The 25570-nt window shown below is 35.4% G+C and overlaps 1 protein-coding gene across 1 annotated transcript in view; it reads right to left on the reverse strand.

Moving 5' to 3' along the window:
* ctnnbl1 (catenin, beta like 1) overlaps positions 1–25570 on the reverse strand; it is a 55516-nt gene that overhangs the window by 17842 nt on the left and 12104 nt on the right. The window contains exons 7-13 of the mRNA XM_081386808.1: positions 24804–24895; positions 22914–22986; positions 21180–21238; positions 18485–18633; positions 16649–16830; positions 3494–3591; positions 1640–1720 (exon numbers count right to left, since the gene is read on the reverse strand). Of these exons, the coding sequence (XP_081242934.1) occupies positions 1640–1720; positions 3494–3591; positions 16649–16830; positions 18485–18633; positions 21180–21238; positions 22914–22986; positions 24804–24895 (734 nt within the window). The remainder of the gene's footprint in view (positions 1–1639; positions 1721–3493; positions 3592–16648; positions 16831–18484; positions 18634–21179; positions 21239–22913; positions 22987–24803; positions 24896–25570) is intronic.

Genomic DNA, 25570 nt, shown 5'->3' on the forward strand with positions numbered 1-25570 from the left:
TATTATTGCAATATGACATTTTCCCCAAATCGTGCAGCCCTAGTTGTATCCTAACAAACCATACATCAATGGAAAGCTTATGTATTCAGCTTTCAGATGTATAAATCTCAATTTCAAAAAATGACCCATGTGACTGGTTTTGTGGTCCAGGGTCATCATATTCACTCTGATTGGTCTCCAGCTCCAAGCACAGCAGTTGTGACACATTCCCTCCATCATTACAATTGTGTGTATCTTGTGCCACAGTGAACCTTCTGTTGCCTCAGACCAGATGGGATTGCTTTCGTTGCCCTTGTACATCGATGAGCCTTGGACGGTTTGTGTTTTCCCTCTTCAGAAAGTGCTGGTAAATTCTTACCACTGACTCACAAGCCTCGCAGTTTCAGAGAGTCTCTGACCAGTCGCCTTGCCATACAAATTAGTCGCTCAGATCTTAGTTCCTGTCCATTCCTCCTGCATTCAACATGTTGATTACGAGAACTGATTGTTTGCTCACCATCTAACCAGACTTTAAAGCCACCCTGTGGTGAAAGTCCAGCTTTTTAATGTTGTTTATGTGTCTATATGGTGTTTTTAATATGCTTTAAGACAAACCATGAGTCGACAGCATTGCTGAGTATTTCCTCCTTAAAACTGCAGTGAACCAAAGACAGTCTCAAAAACACGCTTTGAAATCGCTGGTGTTTCTGACGTCACAAACTACCTTGTAACCAATCAGATCAACGTGTGATCGTCACCCAGTGGATCTCTGAGCTGAGCTGAGTGAGTGGGGGCGGGGCTAATTTGCATATTCATAGAACCGCGTATACTAAATGACGCAAGGGTGTCGAGTTACATTCAAGCTATTTTAAGGCATGAAGAATATTTTTCTCAAGGAAAAAACTTTTAATATGTAATTTTGGTGATCAAAAATTAGTTTTAAGGGATACAATTATTGACTACAGGGGGACTTTAATATGTGGCCTTGTTTATGATCAACGATATTCGCTTCATCTGTGACTGCTCAATATTTTGGCTCATTAGTGTATGTATATTGATGTATTGCAGTAGTCATATTTATGCATACATGACTACTGCATATTAAATGAATAAAAAAAAACTATTTATTATTATTATTATTATTATTATTAAGAAGAAATAATAGAAGTATTACAAGGTAACATTATAGTGGTCCAGGATCCACAAAATGATGCCGGTTCTCGCATTTCCATTGACTTGAGGGCCGAGTTATGACTGTTACTGCATTATCTGCCCACAAACAAACATGCAGCATCATGGTCTTCAGTTCTGAGAACATAATGGTATTTGGATCAGTGTCTTAACGCCAACACAAGCTGTTTCTGATGTAGCATTTTAAATGGAGCAAGACCAACCCAATGATGAGGCTTTTGTTTGGGTGTTTGTTGAGTTACGACTTCACAGACTCTAGGGCTGATGGGAATGTGTGCTCAATCACTGCTCGGTGTAAAAGTTTAACAGCGTTCGGTTTTAAAGGCAAGCGGACCAACAGAGAAGCGTGTCGACCTGCACTCGTTTGATTCTGGTAGGTCTGCTCTTATCTTCACACACAGATCTGCCCTCGCAGAGGAGATACTGCCAATCAAGCGTGAATGTGTGTGTGTGTGTGTGTGAATCTTACGTGCTTCTCTCCTTCGATCCTCTTGTCTGCGAGCTGAACGGCTTCCAGGTACTTAAAATGCAGCTCCATGAGTCTGTCAACCTGCAGAAAGAGAGCGAGGGTGAGCATACGATACAAATGCACCGAAACGCCACACAAACACACCATCAATGGCAAGAGGAGATGGCTTCGGGACCCAAATTCACGTTATGTAAATGATATTCATGTTTAACTGCGGCGAAATACCACACAAGACGAATGGCGCGGTGTTGTTTAAAAACAAAAAGAGACATTCGTCATCCTCTTTTTAGCGATTACTGTGACAATCTGAAGACAGAAAACAGAACTGAGGCATGATGCCCATATGGCCGAAATCTTTTAGCTTGTGAAACTACCAATAATGCACTGCTCCTGTCAGAGAGATGAAACAGGGCCCAGCAGGACTGTGAGGGTTATTTTAAGTGTAGTGACTGCTGAGCGATAACAGCACATGTGTTCGTCCAGGTGATGTATGGAGACTCCCGGCAGAGACTAAAGGAGACGTATAACACAAGATGAAGCGAACCGCGTGAACACAGCGGAGAGAGTCCGGACAACACACACATTAAACATTACACTGAGGCACGGCGGACTGAAACAACGAGAAAGCAAGAGAGAAAGCGAACAAAACAAGTGAAAAGAGCCAAACTGAAGGAAATAAAAGACCAACGAATGGAAAAACAAACAAAAAGGTGAACAAACCAAATAAGAAATAATAGACTGATATAATTAATAGGCAAAACAAGGAAAGCCAAAATGAAATAAAAAAACCTGCGAACAAAACGGCATGATAACAAAACAAAAGGAAACAAAGAACTTAAAATTGCTGAAAAAAAATTACGATAAAAAGAAGAGAAAGTATGAGCAAAACCAACCAACAAGAGTGAAGAAAAATCAAACCAACAAAACAAAACACATGGAAATCAAGAAAAGATGAAAAAACAAAAAGAATAAATGAAAACGGGTGAACGAACTAACAAAACACAAGAAAATAAAGAACAAATGAAAAAACTAACAACAAAAATCAATGCAAAAGGGTGAACAAACAAAAAAAAAAGAAATAAAGATTTAATAAAAGACTGAATAAAAAACAAATTAACAAACAAAAAAGAGAAAGAATAAACAATTTTTTATTTTAAATCAACAAGAGCAAACAAAACAAAACAGCAGGAAATAAACAACACTAAATGAAAGAGCAAACAAAAGAATAAACAAAAATGGTGAACAAACTAACAACATAAAAAATGGCAGACTGAAAGAATTAATCAAATAATGAATAAACAAATGAACAAACAAAAGGACAAAGAGGAAAAAGAAAGAATGAACAAAAATCAACCAACAAGAGCAAACAAAACAAAATAGCAGGAAATAAAAAAAAACAAATGAAAGAATAAAAGAAAACAACAATGTTGGTGAACAAACCAACAAATCAAAAAAGAAATAAATGAGTGTTAATAGACTAATAAAAATGTTCATGTTAGTTCACAGTGCATTAACCAATGTTAAAGGATACAATTTTTGACCTTAAAAATGCATTAATAAATGTTTAAATTAACATTATGATTAATAAATGCTGCAATATTTTTCATTCCCAGTTCATGTTAACTAATGAAATCTTATTTGTTCATAATAGCCAATAAACGAACATAATAACCGACATGTCTAACGGTTATGTTTTGTTTCTAAATGAATTCAACTTTAATCTTTAAGTAGCTCAGCGTGTATAATCTTTACGGCAGCATTAAGCCCATCTGCCGCCATTTCTCCTCAAGCGCTCTCTGCCGGATATAGAAGCAGAAGATAATAAAGGCGTACCGTCAGCGCTCTTATTTTTACCTTCTCGCAGTCGTTCTCTGTGAACTTGCTGAGGAGACGACTTCTCTGCTGGCCTTTGAGGTTCCTCAGCATGGAGGCGATGATGGAACACACATGCTCTGCGAGAAGAAAACAAGGCGTTAGTGTCCTCATTTAAACACACTCCTGTCATCCGCTCACACTAAAGAAGGGAAAAACACAGAGCAATGAGTGGGAGGTGACATCCGTGAAAGGCCAATGTGCTTTTCTAGACTGAGAACACGAAACTGTTTATTAGATTACACGTCCTCGTTCTCCTCTTAAAAGTGGAGCAGAAACAACAGTAAAGTTGACTCGAGAAGAGTTAACTTTGAGTTACTTTTAAACACTACCGTTCAGACGTTTGGGGTCGGTATGATTGTCGTCAGAGTGTGTTTTTGAAAGAAGTCTCTTCTGCTCACTAAAGCCCTATTCGGACGGGATTAGCTTCACAAGGGTAGATGGAGTGATGTAATTTTACCACAGGACGTCTGTAATATTAATGGCCAGTTCTCACAGGATCAGAGATCTCAGTAAAACTAGCAGAAGTGAGAGAGTAACTCGATTTACACACCGCCGTCACTCCTGTCGTCATGTGTGTGTTACGCTGCTTCCTGATATCACGTGCGCAAACACATATAACCTATATTTATATATATAAACCAGTTATGTCCAGTCGAATGATGTATTAATGAATTTCAGATTGGATTGTGTTGGTAATAGGCTCTTATCTAACGCTAAAAGATGTTTCGTTCCTCTAACAAGTGCTGTCGATCTTCTGATCTGAATGGTGTGTGTGAAACACTTGAGTTTTGCCACAGACTCGTTCCAGCGTCTAGAACGCGAATGATGCTTTTACAAGCGTCTCCATACTTGGAAAACCGCGGAAAACTACTTTTACACAAGAAATGATGGAATATTTACGTCCATATTTACAGCGGGTGTATTCGCACGGGATCCGTTTTACCGAGGTCATTTTTCCGGACCTTTTCACTGAAGGTCAAAGTCTGCGTAATCTTTCCTGACGTTGTCCGTAATGATCACTGAGATGCACATTCGGACGGGACTGAAATCACAGAGAAGCTCTGGTCATTATTCCTTTACCCCTCCTCTCTATGTTAACTAGTCCCGTCCGAATAGGGCTTTAGGCTGCACTTATTTGATCAAATACAGTAAAAATTCTGACATTATTACAATGTAAAACAGCTGTTTTCTATGTGAATATATAGTAATGTGTAATTTATTCCTGTGATCAAAGCTGAATTTTCAGCATCATTACTGCAGTCTTCAGTGTCACATGATCCTTCAGAAATCAGTATAATATGATGATTTGATGCACAAGAAACACTTATGATTATTATCAATGTTAAAAACAGTTGTGCTGCTTCATATTTTAGTGGAAACCTTTAATTGAATTGTGTTCAGTATTTTGTTTTCATGAATATCAAAAAGAACAGCGTGTTTTCGAAATAGAAATCTTTTGTAACATTGTAAAAAATGTCTTTACTGTCACTTTTGATCAGTTTAATGCTGAACAAAAGTTTGAATTTCTTTAAAATAAAAATCATAATGAATGGTTATGTGTAGTGTATATCAGTGCTACAGAAGACATGGAAGATCTACCAGTTATTAAGTACAGGTGCTTTAAGTAGTAGACAGCTTCATTGATTTCAATTAGGGATGCACCGATATCAACATTTTGGTAGATACCGATAACCGATAACTCTTTATATTTGAAAGCCAATAACCGATATATTGGGCGATAAATCTAAATCCAAGTTTTTATAAAATTTTTGAGAGCCTGATTACAAAAACAAAAGTATCACCATTAAAATCCAGGTCCCAAGCACACAATTATGATGTCCTCATTATAATTTTATGTCGTCTATATAGTCCAGACATTTTAAGCCAAAATGGGGGTCAACCTTGAACAAATTGCAACAGAAGCAAACTCTACTGATTTTGTATCCTCAATATGTCTTTCAAGTAGGGATGTAAACGGTTAATCGATTATCGATTAATTGTCGACAAGAATTTACTCGATTAAATAAAATTATTGTCGGTTAATTGAACATTGCGAACGTGCACGAGATTCTCGCGGGCGGCGAGAGACCCGACACAAACTTGAGGCGGCAAAAAAGAAACCAAACATGAGGCGGTCAAAACGGAGGGGAATGTGGGAGCATTTCAGAAACAGAGCTGCCAGCCCTCACGCATCACACCACACATCCATTATCTCATGCACAGAAAAATCGCGAAGCTAGACAGAGGCGGGGTGCGTTTCCCGAAAGCATCGTTGGCCAACTATGGTCGCAAGTTCATCGCAATGTCCACTGAACTCTATTGGTAACGACGGAACTTGCGACCATAGTTGGCCAACGATGCTTTCGGGAAACGCACCCCAGGTTAGCTATGATATATAAAAACTCAGCTCTCAGATTCTGTCAATTTTATTACGAAATTCAAACAATAAATACCGTTTTGGCGCTTGTAAATGTTATGTGACAGATCCCATAGCGCACGTGAACCGATCATCTCAAACGCTACTAGCTAATAGTAAAAAAATAACACGAACACTGTTGAAAGATACAGTACAACTTACCGAAATGTATATTTCTCATACATAATATCGATCAATCAGTGTTTTTCATCAGCGTGAATAGGTCAATAACATAGCTGGAGAACAATTATCTCACATTTACCTCAGGAAAGCCATTTAATGAACATAATATAGGCTATAGCACGTAGTTGGCAAGAAAAGAAATAGCTATAGAGAGTATTTTGCTAAATATGTGTTCTATATTACATATTTATTATATTTTTACTTGTATCATTAAATAAAGTTATTATAATAAAAAACGCATCATATTTAATTATTTTTAACCTTAAATATTAGCTTCTACCAGCTGATAGGGCTTTCTGTATGTTTACAGCATTAGGTGAGTTGTTTTTTTTTCTTGAGAAAAATTAATGTCTATCTTGTGTAGCCTACCTAATATTTATCCAAACGAGTCAATATTAAATAAAATCACAATACTGGTAATTGAATTGAAATAATAAAAAAGCGTAGCTTACCAGAAATTGTACCATGTAAACATTGTAACATGTTGTCACTAAACCTAATAAAATTCAGTTTAGTTACTAAAATGTTAGTGACAATCACAATACACTTATTGTGATGCAATTTTTTTTTTTACAATTATTTTTAAATTTTTTTATGTATTTTAATTTTCTGTGCATAATTTATTTTGTTAAACTACATAAATTCCATTATCTGTACCGTATCCCAACTGTTACAATAAAACATCAGTTGAGCAATATAACATGCATTTTTATTCAGTATAAGCAATATTTTGCTTTTTATGTTAAAGACACTATTGATACCGTGAGAAATTTACATTCTCAGGAAAATAGCCGCTTATCAATTAATCGTTAATCGATCGATAAGGTCAATCAACTAATGATTAATGAATTAATCGATAATTTGCATCCCTACTTTCAAGTATTTCAAGTAATTTAAAACCATCATCGCAAACAGTTGCATCTGAAGTGTCTCAGCTGAAGGAAATAACACATTATTTATCGGCTTTAATATATTGGACAAATTTTCCTATAGGGTCAAAAAACAATAACATTGAAAATGAGCATTTATCGGCCGATACCGATATGGTGGCCGATATATTGTGCATCCCTAACAAAAATATACAGTACACGTCTTATTTTTGTCTAACTGCTTGTTTTTTTAATCCATTTCATAGTAAGTATCAACAAAGAGTCAAAAGTTGTAATTTACTTAGAGATAAAAGGAGAAATTGCACAAAAATTGGCGAGCGAGTCAGTGACTGCCTTAGATAACTACTGCAAATGGAAAATACGAGGCTGCACTAAAAGCTTTAATGACCGTGAGTGAAGTGCATGAAAGTCTTTGCACGCTGCTGTCGCCTATAAAAACACACCAATGAAGAAGCATTAGAGCTGAGCGAGGCGACACACAACAAGACTCAGATGTGATGGCACGTTTTCCTCCAAGAAGGAACAAGCTAAATTTACAGTAAGATTGAGTCCATCACACAAGAAATATCACATCTAAAAGAAAGAAACATCAACATGCTAAAGGGATTGTTCTCTCAAATATGATCATTCTGTCATAATTTTTCTTTTTATAAAGTTAACCTGCATGACTTTCTTCTGATGAACACCAAAAAAATATTTATTTCGAAGTCAACGGCAACAACATTGGACCCCATTGACTTTCATCAATTTATTTATAGGAAAAAATTACAATTTTCATTTTTGGGCGAATTATTGCTTTAAAGCCCATCTCAGAATAATTGAAATGAACATTATTGTTAACAGATACAACTTTTGATTATTAGTAAATATTAAAGGTAACGTTATCTAAGACTAATAAATACTGTATATGTGTTGTTCATTGTTAGTTCATGATTACAATGTTAACAAACGAAAGCCTAATGTAAATTTTTCATGTTTTTTTTTTACATGTTTTTTACAAAAAGAGCGAACAAAAGTGAAAGATAAAACTAGCAAACAAAATAATGAATAACAAACATAGCCAACCCTCAAAAAAGATAATGAAATAACTAAAGAAAAAACAGCAAACAAAAAAAGAGAAGAAAAAATAAACAAAAACAAATTGAGTTGCAAAGCAAAAAAAAAAAAACGAATCAAAGAATTACAAGCGAAAATGCAAAAATTTGAGTTGAGTTCATGCATGTGCAAAACACAATTAATGAAAACAAACGTGAGCAAACGAAAGTGAACTGAACAAACAAACAAAAGGAGAGCAAACGAGAGCAAAGTATATATAACTAGCAAATAAAATAACGAAGAACAAACCAGCAAACACAGGCGACACAAAAAAAAACAAGAAAGAGAAAATAACGAAAGAAGAAACAAAAACAGAATGACAATACAAAAAAAAAGCAAATCACCACAGAACTACAAGAGAAACTGAGTTGAGTGTGTGTATGCATGTAGCAGGGAATAATAAATCACATCACAATCTGACTTGACAATCTGACCCGATTTTACTTTTTTATATATATATTTATGGTTTATCCACGCACTTCAAAACCACTGTAAGAGTGTTTGAGGAGGTTTTACTTGACCAAAAAAAGAAACGTTTAACGTCTTCTAAAACAACACGTTCATAAGAGTAGTCCTTCATCAGGTTAAAAATCAATATTTAAACACCATCTTGCACAAACACTCACATCATATAATCAGACGGCCTTGATGAAACCGTTTAATTTGGCCTTGGCCTTCATCGCCGCTGAATACAAATGAGTTTAACCATCATCTCTTAACCAACACATGCATTCTAATGCGCCGGGTGAACGAAGGAGACGCATTAATCACCAGACGGAGAGAAGAAACGCCCGGTCAGCACTGCGATGATGTCGACTCGAGGCCACCGGGAGAAAAGTGAACATTATTAGCGGAGGAATAAAGTGTCTGGGGCGAGGAACAGGGCCACAGGGAGCGGATGAGAGCAGAGAGGTCTGAGATAAGTGTGTTATCTCCCAGCTCTGCCTCGGGAAAGCTTTTGTCATCATTACACACAGGAAAGAAGACTCTGCTACCAAAGCTACATCACTCCAGGTCGTCGTGGCAACAGGGGGGAAGGCCATTGGCTGGCAGGAGGTGAAGGAGGCGGGGCTTACAGTAGGGGGCGGGACTCTACTCTAACAAGAAGGATAATGGAAAATACAAAGAAAGGGGAAAAGTGTCATTTGACCAATTTTAGCTTGTAATATAGTGTAATATAGGCATCATTTCGAATAAGTATCCATAAAAAATACGTATAATAAGTTAATAAATAGATAAAAATATATTAAAATAATTTAGAAACATTTATTTAAAAATATAATATAAAAAATTTGGAAATACTTCTATAAATGTAATAATTTATAAAACAGTGTATAATTAATAAATATGTTTTTATTAATTATACACAATTTGGGGATATTTAATTTAATTAATCAATCAACAATACTATTGATCAGCATTACCAATCGTGGACGTTTTCCACTAGAAACAAACATTGATGTATTATTTTAATTTAATACTGTGAAGCTGCTTTGATACAATCTGTATTGTGAAAAGCGCTATATAAATAAACTTGACTTGACAATGTAATGAAACATTTTTTTAAAAGTATTTTTTAAAATATAATTAACATAATACATTATATATATACATATAATTGTAATTCATTTTCAATTTTATAATAATTGCATTTAATAAATTACACAAAATAATAAAAAAAGGAATGTGTAAAATAATTTAGCAAAATGTATTTAAAAACTATAATAAAATGTATGAAATTATATATATTTATATATATATATATATATATATATATATATACACACACACACACACACACACACACACACATACATATATATATATATATATATATATATATATATATATATATATATATATATATATATATATATATATATATATATATATATATATATATACACACACACATATATAGAGATAGGAGTAGTTGCATATTTAAAAAAAACACAAAAATTAAAATTTGTATTTATTTTCATAAAATATTCCATGGGAGTCATGCCTATGCTTTGTGTGAGGAACAGACTGAAATTTTAAGTCTTTATTTTACGATATTACTCTCAGACAAAGCTTAAATGGATTACAAAATGGCACATTGGCAAAATTAACATTAAACACTGCAACCAAATGTCTTTGAGGTCAATGACGCCATGTTTGATATGAGAGCCACAGCAGAAGGGAAAACTCAGTGTAATGTCAGTGTGTTTCTCATATAAAATAGATGTGAAACAGTGCAGTTTACTGTACTTTAACATTTTTTTCTTTCCTTTTTGGAGCTTGAAAAACTCACAGAAAGTCATACAGGTTTGCAACAACAAGAATCATAAATTCTTACCTGGGATTTCAAAACTGCCCTCAAAATATTACTCATATATTTTCCATTTGCATATTTTATGAAACACTACTTGAAGAGACAGTGTGCCATGTCGAAAGAGATTTCCAGGTACAGTAGGCTAGCTTTATTTAATATATAGTAAGAAGTACTACATAAATTGAATAATCAAATGAAAAATATGCAGAGAGAAGACAAAGGTGTTTTGTTACAGTTCAAGAAAATCCCTTCAAACAAAGCGGATTATCGCATTATCAACATGCGAATCTGCAGCCAAAGAACAGCTAATTTTCAATAATGAATCCATTAGCGAAACCTTTGAGAACGGCAGAACAATGATCCGATTCCAAGTTTCATCTGAAGCGAGAGAATTAGCAGAGCTCTGGAGATCAGCGCAATTACACCAACGCTTTTGATCCAATTTAGCACAGCAATTCCAGCGCTTCCCGCAATTATCACGTGTCCGGTAGAGATTAAAAAGCAGTTAAAAGACAATCATTAGAAATAAATGAACTGCTGCTTCTCCCCTCCGCCATTTGTTCGGTTCACATTTGGCCAATTCTGAGTCGCCACTGAGACGTCAAAGCAAATGGGTTTGTCTCAGACGTTGTCTTACATCTCTCTAAAGAATCATTATCCTCTGAAACAGACAAACCACTCCAGCAATTCAGTCTCAAATTACTCTATAAAGACCAATAAATAATCAGAGAGACAGAACGACTGACGCTTAGATGAAGAAAGCAGAGTCAGGGTTATTGGTGATAACTCAAACTAAAACCATAAAAAACTGTTTTGTTGATTGGAATAACATAAACGTTAACTGAAAAAACCTTTATCTAATTAATTTAGTTTAATTTAATGTACTAAAATAACTAAAACTATATAGACATTTAAAAAAAAATCATAAAAATGGAAAAACATAAAATTATTAAAACTTTAATATTAAAATGAAAAAAACTAATTCAGAATTGCAATAAAAATGTAATTTAAATTCAATTTAAATATAATTTAAATATAAATCTAAATAATAGTAAAATTCTGAATTATCCAGTAAAACTAAAACCATAAAAATCAGTTTAGTTGCTTGTCATGAAAGCTAAGTGAGATAAAATATTAAATATAATTGCAGCTAGTTGCCAAGCAGCACATATGAATCGTGACTCTTATCTTCTACCGATTTGCAGCGATTCACACATTTTTAAGTGTTACACTTCAACTTTACAGTACTAACATTGACATGTTAGGGTGTTATTGATCACAATTCAGTTCTTTCACAGCTTACTGCGCTTGAATGGTCAAATATACACACATTAATGTCGAAATTCACATTGTGTGGAGTATTCATGTAAACACAGTCTGTTACGTCATATGCAAACGTAAACGGTTAGGAGAAAATCCAATGTGTAACAGTATATTAGATCTGTGCATTTGTTCTTAAAGGGACAGCAGCCTAATAAACTGTTGCCATCCGTTTCATTAATGTTAATTTAAAAATAAAACCACTCACTGATTTTGACAATCACTTTTTATCTTTAATATGAATCAATTTATATTTTGATTATTCAATTTCTGTAGTATTTCTTACTATTTGTTAAATAAACCTAGCCTACTGTATCTGGAAAACCTTGTTTATTTCATTTTTTTTATATTGTATTTGTCCTATTGTTTGTAATGTGCTTCTTTGTTCCTATTTTTAATGTAAAAATAAAATTGCCTGAGTTGTTTTATTACAGAAGACTGACAGTCATGTGTGTAATGATTGCAGTCAGCTTAAATCACAATTGTTTTATAATGTTGGGTTGACTAAAATGGGAAGGTTCACATTTCATTAATTGGGATTTTTCTTCAACACTTGTTAAATTATACCACAGTCAAATAGGAAACGTAACAAAACAGTAAACTGGAATCATATCTATGCATGTATCGAATCGAAATTTGATTCAAAATTGAGAATCAATTTTTAGAAGAATCGAATCGTAAGGTACCAAAAGATTCCCACTCCTAATAAATACTGTAACAAGTATTTATTGTAAGTATTGTTCCTTATTAGTTCATGTAAGGTAATGGACGAACTAAATGAAACCTTATTGTAAAGCGAAAACAAAAGCTTTTTTTAGTTGCTTGAAATATAATAAACTAAATAAATGTAAATTTATACAAAAATGTATTAAATTAATAAATGTGTTTTTATTAATTATACACAAAATAATCAATTAAAAAATAAGAATAAGTAAAATAATTTAGCAAAATGTATTTAAAAACTATAATAAAATGTATGATATATGTATGATATATATATATATATATATATTTATATTTCATACATTTGTTTTATATTTCAATTATTTTTTTAAATATGCACCTACTCCTATATCTATCTATCTATGTATCTATCTATCTATCTATCTATATATGAAAAGTTGCATATTTAAAAAAATTTAAAACAAAAATGAAAATGTATATTTATTTTCATAAAATATTCCAAACCATTGGAAGTCATGCAAACACTTTGTGTGAGGAACAGACTGAAATTTAAAGTCTTTATTTAACAATATTACTCTCATATAATAATATATAAAAACTTTGAAATGAAAATGGAAAATATAAAATAAAAACTAATTCAAAGTATTAATATACAGAAGTCAACATTTGAAGTGGATCAAAACCCTTCATCAAAGTGTTCTTGTCTCAGGACAACTTTGATTAACTTTTTTGACCCACTTCAGATGTTGAATTAGTCCCTGTCGGGGCATCTCGACTCTGTTCTGTTGTGTCCCGAGGATGTTCATTTCCCCGACCCTGGAGCGACGCTACCGTGACCTTCATCCCCCCCGGCAGGACGAAACCCAAACCTCCAGCTTCTTCAAAGCATTTTCCCTGAGTCTCAACGACACTTGCAACTTGCAAGTATAAGAGTGTTAAGATGTAAAGGACTCAGTGGTAGAAGTAGTTGGAAAGTCTGAATTTAATTTGCATTAATCAGTTCTGAAATCATCTCAGTTAATCGAATTAAATCTCTGGTTCAACGATTCACTCGTTATCAATATAAAATACACTTGCCATGTAATTTTCTATGTATTATAATGTGTTAGAAACAAAACAAACACTAAAAATGCTGGGTTGTTTTAACCCAACTTTGGGTCAAATATGGACAAACCCAAATGTTGGGTTAAAAATGTAATGTAAAAATTTAACCCAACGGCTGGGTTTGTCCATATTTGACCCAAAGTTGGGTTAAAACCACCCAGTATTTTTTAGAGTGCACACACACACACACACACACACACAAACTGCATTAAAGAAGTCTAAATTGGCTGCTGGGTTCAAAGTTCACTGCGACTGAGACAGACGTTCCGCGTGTCATGACATCATTAGCTAAAACACATCCTGACAACTCCTCAATTCTTCGGCTTTTCAGCTCGACGACATGTAATTACTGGACCGAAACAGCTCCAGAGAAGAGAAAGCGAGCCTAAAGCGCAGTGGGAGATTAACGCCGTCCCGCTTTCTTTGTGCCTGTCAAGGATTGTTTACTTGCAGACGCTCCATTTAAGTTTCTTACACAAAAGGAGGACGCAGTAAATATGTTTTAAAGAAGTTTTAATGAAACTTTTTTGCTGTTCTTCTCATTTCTTTCAAACCATTATCCGTCAATAAAAGAGTTGGAGACAAGACGACATTATTTCTCCACGGTGAATCTTTCTTCTCCGCTTGCAAATGGAAAGCGCGTTTTGTAATCAGCTGATTACGAATGCTAATGCTAGCACACGGTCCCTCGTCATGGGGTGGAATGTGTTTCAGAGGGAGTTTTACAGGGATCAGTCTGAAGTTTCTCCATCGGCCGTAAGAGCTTAGCTGTTAAATTACTCAAACTCTCAGTCGTCAAAGCTGATAATTAATTCATCAGTTTAATGCGGCTTTGTCTCCATAAGCACCTTTTGTCTCTGAACGAACGTCAAGGATTAAGACGCTAACGGCTGATTGATGGCGGCGTAATCTCACAACAACCATATTTCACATGATCATGTCATAATGCGATCACGTTTCCTAAAGCAACAAACAAACCAATTTACGAAAAATACAAAAAAAAAATGTGCACAAGTGTTTTCATTTTCAAGGATAAAGAGTTGCTGCTGAGGACAAATTTGCTAAGCCAGAACATATCATGCAAATATATTTTTGCACATACAGTACCACTCAAAAGTTTGGAAATATTAAAATGTTTATGATTTTGAAAGAAGTGTCATATGCTCATCAAGCCCTGCATTTATTTGATAAAAAATACAGAAAAACCAGTAATATTGTGAAATATTATTACAATTTCAAATAATGTATTTTTATTTTAATATACTTTAAAAATGTAATTTATTCCTGTTATCAAAGCTGAATTTTCAGCATCATTACTCCAGTCTTCAGTGTCACATGATCCTTCAGAAATCATTCTAATATGATGATTTGATGCTCAAGAAACATTTATGATTATTATCAGTGTTGAATAAAAATAAAAAAAACATTTTTAATTAATTGGGGGGGGGGGGGGTGTCCCTTCCCGAAACCTAAAACCCAAGGGGAGAAATGCCGGGATGACAGGATTAACAAAAACACCTACGTTTGCTCCACGACGTGTTGCTTTAGCCTGGCGCGTTAAAAATATAAGCGGGAGAATGTTATCATTGCAAAGTGGTCGGGCTAATGTCTTGTGTTTATTCCACAATATTTATGGATAAGCTGTTTGATTTATAATTATATTATTTTCAAATTTCACTCACCCTGCTGTGCATGAACATAGCTGTTCCTCAATTTGTGTGTTTCCCATTTGAATGGTCATTGTATGAGGCGGCTGGGACCTACAGTATAACCTTTAGCTTCAATTTTGATGAAATTATTCTCTAATCGGCTGCATATTATGTCGTGGATTTATCCCTCGAATGCATGCTGCAGTCACTTTTGTCTTGCTCTCTCAGATATTTCACCTGTTCGCCAAAATGACTAATTATCTCCTTGGGAATGTCTGACACCGGAGCATTCATACTGTAATCGAGGCGCCAGGCGCGAAAGCTCGTCAGGCGTAGCAACAGTAACTAAGGAGGGCGGGGCTTAACGAAGGGTCAATTCTCCATCTAAACAACCCCAGTACACAAAGACGTCTGAGCATTAAGACTATATGTCCTTATGTTGCCGAACCAGCTACTACAGCCGACAAACCTGTAAAACTTTCAAACAAACTCTGAAATACATTGTCTGCATTCAAACTAAATATGTGACCCTGGATCACAAAACCAGTCGCGAGTCGCACGGATATATTTGTATGGACCATACATTATATGGGTCAAAATTATCGAATTTTTCTTTTATGCCAAAAATCATTAGGCTATTAAGTAAAGATCATGTTCCATGAAGATATTTTGTACGTTTCCTACCATAAATATATAAAACATTTATTTTTGTGAGTGAATACAGCACAATCGTGAACATAAATGGAAAACTTTAAAGGAGATTTTCTCAATGTTTCGATTGTTTTGCACCCTCAGATTCCAGATTTTCAATAGTTGCATCTCGACCAATAGTTGTATCCTAACAAACCACACATCAATGGAAAGCTTATTTATTCAGATTTCAGATGACGTATAAATCTCATTTTCAAAAAAACTGACCCATGTGACTGGTTTTGTGGTCCAGGGTCACATATGTAATTTCTCCTGAATATGGTCCATTTCAGCTAGATTTGAAACTCGGCTCTTTCCACACCCTCGACACGCATCTTACACATTCACACATCCACGAAACGCTCTATCAGAGCTTATTCTAGTGTGCAGAATCACACTCAAAACTATATAGAAGTAGGCAAAGTGGATGCAGTCTCTCTCTGTAATAATTATTAACAATCGTCTGAGGAGATTATTTGTAACGCGTGGCAAAACAATAACAGTAGCCGCAGAGTTTACTCCCCCTGGAATAACCCGCGGGATGAAGTGTAAATAATAGCTGGGAAAAAGATATTAGTGTGAACTCGCCGTCATATTACAATGCCTCTGTGTGTGTGTTTTTCCCGCTAATTGAGCAACTCCGCCAAACTAAATCCATTTTAAAGAGAATAAAACTGGTGAGAAAAAGATTAAAAAGGGAGCGAAGGAGACCTACAACAGAGACGAGGCGTTTCAGGAGTAGCAGCAGAACAGCACACTTCTCCTCGAGTGTTGCGGGTTTCCACAAACCTTCATGCTCCTTGTCTGATATTCCCACTTTCTTCATCTTCTTGGGAGTCTTCATGAACAGAGGGAATATGGTCCGGAGGCCCAGGATGTCCACGAACTTGTGACAGTTATCCGAACCCTCTGGACCGATCATCCCGTAATCCAGGACCTTCAGCGCACTTACGCGAGACATCTTCTTCTCCCTGGACACACACACACACACACGATCAGAAATATTGAAATATTTTAAAAATACTCTGCAATCAAGCTAAACTAAGTAGTTAGCTAAACTGAAACTACTAACAAGAAGTAATTGCCTACTTACAAGTCATTTAAGGGACAAAATGTGCAATTTTTAGGAATCAGAGCAGAACTTAACAGGTTTAAATAAAACACATTTGTATACATTTCCAAATAAATTAATAAAAAAAAAAACAACAATTAAATAATGCAATAAAATGATATAATAAATGTATAATATTTTACTAGTTTGTTTACAATAAAGTTTGCAAAAAAATTATATAAGTGCTGTATGTAAACAAATTTTAAATATAAAACAATATATTTCAAATATAATATATTCATTTTATTATTGTATTGCGTACAAACTTTGCAAATAAACTAATAGCAAATGTTTAATAAATTAATGTGCATACAAATATTACTTAGTTTATTTAAGTAATATTTAATTTAATTGATATATATATTAATTGCGAGTAATCGATTTTACAGCACTAAATTATTTATATCTATCGTGATTAATCGCAACTAACATTAAAGTTTACAAAATGTTATATAACTATATTATATATTATATACTATATTATATTGCAAAATAATAAATTCAAATTGTATAGCAAAAAAATATATATTCATTAAATTTTTTTGAATTCACTAAACTCAGACTTGAGAGCAAGAGACATTGGACTTCATTCAAGAAACTCAAGCAAAGCTAATTTCTATTTTTGTTTTAGAAAAAGAAAACGTCTGTTCATTCACAAAGCCTTTGTCCACTTTCATTTTTGTATATTCATGGGTTGTTCCGAAAGTCTAGGAACAATTTTATAAATTTGCTCGAGGTGTATATAAAACATGAAACTGACATAAGCAGCGTGTCAGACGCTGGAAACAGTTTCTGTACAGACACAAGCCGACTATCATGGCCTCGCTCAAGGGAAATGTAGCTGTCCGTCACACTGCCACTTCCTTCATCCCACAGTGACAAACAACAGTTTATCAACACCGCGGGAAAATATTTCAGATGTCAAGAAGAAGAAGAGGAGAAACACAGACTGGCAGAGAGAGAGAGTGAGAGAGAGAGAGAGAGAGAGAGAGAGAGGAGGGAGAGAGAGAGATAGAGCGGGGGGGAGAGCGGGGGGAGCAAGGGAGGGGGAGAGAGAGAGAGAGAGAGAGAGAGAGAGAGAGAGAGAGAGAGAGAGAGAGAGAGAGAGAGAGAGAGAGAGAGAGAAAGAGAGAGAGAGAGAGAGCGTGGAGAGAGACGGAGAGAGAGAGAGACAGCGAGAGAGCGAGAGAGAGCAAGAGAGAGAGAGAGCGAGCGAGCGAGCGAGCGAGCGAGAGAGAGAGAGAGAGAGAGAGAGCAACAGAGAGAGAGAGCAACAGCGAGAGAGAGAGAGAGAGAGAGAGAGAGAGAGCAAGAGAGAGCGAGCGAGAGAGTGAGAGAGAGAGCGAGCGAGAGCAACAGCGAGAGAGCGAGAGCAACAGCGAGAGAGAGAGAGAGAGAGAGAGAGAGAGAGAGAGAGAGAGAGAGAGAGAGAGAGAGAGAGAGAGAGGGGTGGGGGGGTATTGACCGAAAATCAATAACTAAGGGTAAACTCTTGTTATCAATGAGAGACGGACCTGAGCATGAGGTTCATGAGCTGAAGCCCCTCGCCCCTGAGGAAACGATCCCGATTGGCTGGAAGCATGAGGCAGGAACACAGGGCGTCAAACAGGTTTTCCATCATCTCCTGTTCCTCCGGCGTTGCTGGATTGTGACGTTTAAACACCTGTGAGGAGAACATCAATAAGATTATTCTCACAAAACAAATGTCTGGGACATCAATGTTTTAAAAATAAATAAATAAATAAATAAATAAAATAAAAATAAAATAAAATATAATATAATATAATATAATATAATATAATATAATATAATATAATATAATATAATATAATATAATATAATATAATATAATATATACACAAATCAAAATGATAACGAATAAAAACAATCTATCTTATTTGGGCAGGCCAAAATAACAACAAAAAATGAATACCCTCTATTTTATTTTATTACATAGATTTTAGTTTAAAGAAATGTTTTGGAACGATTTGTTCCAGAAACAGTGTTTGTTAATCTGACTGAAAGTCTCTTCACACCCTGATAGCAATCACTAAGTTAAGTGGTCTAAATATATTTATTTGTATATATAATCAAATGTAAGGAAAAGTATAGGACCATAAAATGTTCGTCCAAGCACTGAATGCGGTTAAGCCCTATTCGGACGGGATTAGCTTTACAAGGGTAGGTGGAGTGATATAATTTTACCACAGGACGTCTGTAATATTAATGGCCAGTTCTCACGGGATCAGAGATCTCAGTAAACTAGCAGAAGTGAGAGAGTAACTCGATTTACACACCGCCGTCACTCCTGTCATCATGTGTGTGTTACGCTGCTTCCTGATATCACGTGCGCAAACACATATAACCTATATTTATATATATAAACCAGTTATGTCCAGTCGAATGATGTATTAATGAACTTCAGATTGGATTGTGTTGGTAATAGGCTCTTATCTAACGCTAAAAGATGTTTTGTTCCTCTAACAAGTGCTGTCGATCTTCTCTCTGATCTGAATGTGTGTGTGAAACACTTGAGTTTTGCCACAGACTCGTGCCAGCGTCTAGAACACGAATGATGCTTTTACAAGCGTCTCCATACTTGAAAAATCGCGGAAAACTACTTTTAAACAGGAAATTACAAAATATTTACGTACATATTTACAGCGGGTCTATTCGCACGGGATTAGTGTCACCTGAGGTCATTTTTCCGGAACTTTTTACTGAAGGTAAAAGTCTGCGTAATCTTTACTGACATTAGCCCTATTCGGACGGGCCTAGTTTCACAGGGGGACGTTAGAGAATGTTTCACAGATGTACTTTGAGATTTTAATCCTGTCCGAATCTGCCATGTCTTTTTCTCACACGACCTCTGTAAAAATTCCAGAGCAAATTACCTACTGTTTTTCGTCAAACTCGGCGGTCCTCAGAGAAATCTAATCCCGCCCGAATGCAAATGTCTGTGATTGCCGAAAAAGTTTTTTTCCAAAACGCTTTTTCTTGTGTGTTTTGGTCAACGTGAACTACCATACAATCTCTCGCTATCGCGCCGGTATTCATGTTTCTGCTTTTTGCGCACCGATAATGGATGTGTTCGGTAACGTACACTGCGTAAATTATATATGTTAAAACTTTTTATTCCAGTGGGTTTATTATAAGAACTCAGTTCTATAAAATCATGATGATAAATGTATGTTTAGTTTTTTTATACTACAATTTTTATAAAATGTTTACAAAACACTAAATACGTTAGGACGTTTTACTTTATATTTCAAAGTGCTTAATTTTACCATACGCAATCCACGCATTCTGAACACGTGATCTTCTGCAATGCCCACATGTAAAACACAGACACTCCTACCTCGGGAATAAACACGGAGATGTTAGTCCCGTCCGAATCTGTACATGAAATCACAGACGTAGGTTGATAAGAATTGTAACTCAAACGTCGTTTGGAAAACTAGTCCCGTCCGAATAGGGCTATTGTCCGTCATGATCACTGAGATGCACATTCGGACGGGACTAAAATCACAGAGAAGCTCTGGTAATAGCTCCATGTTAAACTAGTCCCGTCCGAATAGGGCTTTAGACAGACGTCAGTCACAGAGCAGCGCAAACGACAGCAGCCGACTTTTACAGTTCCTCCTGAACCAAAACAACCAGCTTATGCTGCATTCACACCATAACTACTGTAATCTGGACGAGATGGAAACCGGGACGTTAAATTCGCAGCGTGACTCGAATTTATGCGTGTCATTGTCAACACTATCAACGGTGACATGAATCTGCAGCAGTCAGGTGTGTGTGTTCATGTGTTTTGGAGACGCTCTGAAGGGACGGTGGGAACTTATGCTTTCAAAGCCAGTTTGCTATTGCTAGCCTCTCTGAAATATCCTACACCACCTTTACATTTTTATTTACAAGTAAACAATTACATTTTGCATGGTCATGCAAACATGAAAACGTAATCAAAGAGATTTTTGAAAAGAATGTTAAATGAGAAAATAGCAGTTTGGAGAACAATGAAAGAAGCTGCCCGTATGTGATGGGTCATGATGATGAGTCTCACACTGTGATTTCAGACAGCAGCTGATTTTTAGAGAGAGAGAGAGAGAGAGAGAGAGAGAGAGAGAGAGAGAGAGAGAGAGAGAGAGAGAGAGAGAGAGAGAGAGAGAGAGAGAGAGAGAGAGAGAGGGAGAGAGAGAGACTTACTGAAAGCTGCTGCAGTAGTACATCAATACCATCCATTTCTCCCAACAGCTCCCTCGTTTCTGAGAGAGAGAAAGAGAGACAGAAGAAATTAGTGAGTGGTGCGAGACAGACATAGAGAAAAGATGATGAATGTTTGTTCAGTGTACTAATAAACCTTAGAAAAGACAAAGAGATGTGCATGTGATAAACTCCACTGTACAGGAATATAAAACACACACAATGAACAAGCTCACTGAGCTTAAAGCCATTAGTAATGGAGGGCACTATGAAATCGTTTTAATAGTTTAATTAAATTTTAATAATCAAAAAGCATGTCATTGCGTTCATCTTTCTGGATTTCTTTGTTTTTATGATATAATACAAATTTAAAATATAAAAACAGTGGAAATCAAATGAATGTATAAAACTTTGAGCATTGAATAAATCTTTTAAAATGTAATCAAATGAAAATTAAACAATTACTTTTATTTTTAGCAAACAAACAGGTTTTCAGTACATTCTACTGTAATATACAGTATATTTATCATCATTTCTTCAAGCTAAACCAAACTTTTATTTTGGAGGGTTGTTGTGAAGAACTTTGATTTCTTCATCCAAAATTTGCCAAATTCCGTGACATTCCGCGTTAAATTACAAATTACATTTTATGACTGCATTGCATAAATCATAGGGCCCTATTAATATTACGAGTAAACGAGTAAAATCAGCAATATGTCAGTGACTCTGCTCTTAGATATCAGCACTGTCCATAAACTTCTTTTATAGCATTTATAAAATTATGTCATCATTGAGAGTTGATGCAAATAAAATATAAATATATATAATTTTACTATATGTGCTGCGGAGTCATTTTTGACCAGATTTTTTTTACGTTTTGTTATTTTTTTATTATTTTTACTTCATCTTTACTTCACTTGCCGTGTGAACACACAAAATAAAAATAAATCATGGACAATTCAAAAAGGTTAAATAGTCCTGAAAAAAATAGTCACGGTTCGCAGTCAAAAATTGAATTTCACCCAGTGGAAATGTTTGGTACTGCGCACAAACAAAATCTTACTGAAAGCTAATTTTTTTAGATATCAACCTTAAATTTGGAGCACAGCTTGTTTAGATTGATTTATGGCTTTGATTTTCACAGTTTTAGAGTAAATAAATTTGGGAAAATATATATTTCATATAAAAATCAAAAACTGTTTATCATAACAATAAATGTCAAATTTTATAACTTTTTTTAAGTTCACTTTTTTAAACTTCTTTTTCACTTCAGCAATAATCCTCCAAGTGCCGTCTTTAAAAACAGACCAAACTTAAGTCTGTGCTCCAAAGCATTAAAGATTTATGACATGTACATGCTTAAAAAAGGGAATAAATGGATTATAACTACTGCATAAATATAATTTAGTACCATAAAATGCAAAATATTAAACCAAAAATATTATCAAACTAATATATCAATTTTTATACAATTTCAACAAATCATTTTGACAGACACACGAACAGAGGGATAAAATCAACTGGAAATGTCACAAAATGTCAAGCTAAAGGCCTGTTCACATCAAGAATGCGCTGTGAATGTTGCTATTGATGTGAAAAGGCCTTTAACAGTTTGTTACTCCATATTTTCAACACCGAGTCTGCAATTATTCATTAGCACAGATTTAATGCACTGGAGTCATTGATAAACCCATGCACATCCCTAAATAAAGCAATCCGTCCCTTATTTTTCCTTACTGTCATTGTTTTGTAGCAGGATGGCCAGTATTTCACTGCAGTACAGCTTGTTGGCATCAAAAGGCATCTTTGCCTGTTTGGGAACACAACAAACACACTTTCAATGGCGTTGGCAGCAGCGTCCCATTCGATCTGTGCATCGTCTTCACTGTTGTCAGTGTAATTGCTGGTGCGCTGGATTCATGGAAGTCTTCAGGGAGCATTAAGACTCGAACAGCATGACACTCTTATTCCGGCAGCCAGCGGTAAATCTGAGGAGGATTTCACCTCACGTGGATAAAAAACACTGTGAATTGTGGCAGCAGGCCTACAGCTCTTCTGAAAATCTAAAATCCAGCTCAAAAATAATAAATGATCGAGTTAAACCCGTCATTACGTACAGCCAACTTCAAACCAGCTGACACTGTCTGTTCACTGCCATGAAAAAAGGCTGAAGTTATTTAAAATATATCTATTTTTTTGTTTGACTTTGGGTGAAGTGAAGGGTGTAATTTTTCTGATGTCTATCCCAGTTTAATGTGCAGAGAGTCAACGCTAAGTAATATCAAAGTGTGCTTTTAAAATACTGAAATACTGCTGTGTGTTTGAGTAGTCCAACATGACTCAACAAATGGGGTCATTATTTTTGCAATTCTGTTTGGTGCACAGAAATTACACACTTGTGTAACTTGCAGACCATGTATTCATGCATAGTTATGATAATTAATAATAAAGCAAAGCTAATTAAGCAAAACTTGTAAATAATAAGTGTAAATAAAATGTATTTACAAAAACTGTAAGTACATGCATAAAGGATTAAATAAACGTGTTAAAAATAAACACAAAAATGCTTATGAATAAATAAATAAATGCCAAAAAAAAGTGCAAAAATAAATTCCAGGTAAAGTAAATAAATGCATGAGTAAACTAATGTTTAAATTCATAAATAAATGCATACATACATGCATAAATAAATGAATAAACCAGATGACATTTGAAAGCTCTAGGAAATTTGGGTTATTTTAGAGAATTTGAAAAATCCCAAGCCAAGTATATAAATGCAAAAATAAAATGATTAAATAACTGCAAAAATAAACACAAAAATGTTTAAACGAATGAGTAAATAAATCAACACCTAAATAAGGGCATAAAAAATAAATGCACGAGTAAACTAATGCTTAAATTCATAAAAAAAAATGCTTAATAATAAATGCATGCATGAATAATTAAATGCATAAATAAACAAGATGAAGTTTGAAAGCTCTTGGAAACTTTGGTCTCATTTTAGAGAATATAGAGTAAACTCAAGTCAAGCATATAAATGCAAAAATAAATGCATAATTAAATCAACAAACAAACAAACCAGATGTAGTTTTAAAGGGATAGTTCACCCAAAAATGAAAATTCTGTCATCATTTACTCTCCCTCAAGTTGTTCCAAACCTGTATGACTTTCTTTCTTCTGCTGAACACAAAAGAAGATATTTTGAAGAAAGTCGGTAACCAAACGACTGATGGACCCCATTGACTTCCACAGTAGGAAAAAATACTATGGAAGTCAATGGGGACCAGCAACTGTTTAATTACCAACCTTCTTCAAAATATCTTCTTTTGTGTTCAGCAGAAGAAAGAAAGTCATACAGGTTTGGAACAACTTGAGGGAGAGTAAATGATCACAAAATGTTCATTTTTGGGTGAACTATCCCTTTAAAGCTCTAGGAAAATGTTGTCTCATGTTAGAGATTTTGGAAAAACTCAAGCCAAGTTTGCACAATAACAGTATATTTGTTTTGGTAAGCCAAGATAATAATCAGTCAAACTCCATCATCATTCTATATTAATAAGCAGATTAACATTCATAAAGAGCCATCAGTGAATGAAGTTCCATTAGGAGTGAGGGATGGTGTGTTACCTTGATCCTCTTCAACAGCCACTGCATCAAACCCTGCTGCGCCGCTTCTGTACACAGCCCGGGACGAAACTCAGCCATGTTCTCAATCACAGCTGTCACAAACACACACAGAGATCTGCTGTTACTGAGCGTCCAAGCTTGTCATACACACGCACACTTTTATGAATCGTGTGTGTTGTATTATGACCTAGTTTTTGCAAAGTCTGCTTCACCTAGTTGCCATGATAACTGATGGAGAAACTGCAGTGAGATCAGAACACACAGCATGTCTAACTCAACGCATGTCTAACTCAACGCATGTCTCACTCAACGCATGTCTCACTCAACGCATGTCTAACTCAACGCATGTCTCACTCAACGCATGTCTAGCTCAACGCATGTCTCGCTCAACGCATGTCTCGCTCAACGCATGTCTCGCTCAAAGCATGTCTCGCTCAACGCATGTCTCGCTCAACGCATGTCTAGCTGAACGCATGTCTCACTCAACGCATGTCTAGCTGAACGCATGTCTCGCTCAAAGCATGTCTCGCTCAACGCATGTCTCGCTCAACGCATGTCTCGCTCAAAGCATGTCTCGCTCAACGCATGTCTCGCTCAACGCATGTCTCGCTCAACGCATGTCTCGCTCAACGCATGTCTAGCTGAACGCATGTCTCGCTCAAAGCATGTCTAGCTCAACGCATGTCTCGCTCAACGCATGTCTCGCTCAACGCATGTCTCGCTCAACGCATGTCTCGCTCAACGCATGTCTCGCTCAACGCATGTCT

The sequence above is a fragment of the Scardinius erythrophthalmus genome, assembly GCF_964197995.2.
Source record: "Scardinius erythrophthalmus genome assembly, chromosome: 15".
NCBI classification, from domain to species: Eukaryota; Metazoa; Chordata; class Actinopteri; order Cypriniformes; family Leuciscidae; genus Scardinius; species Scardinius erythrophthalmus.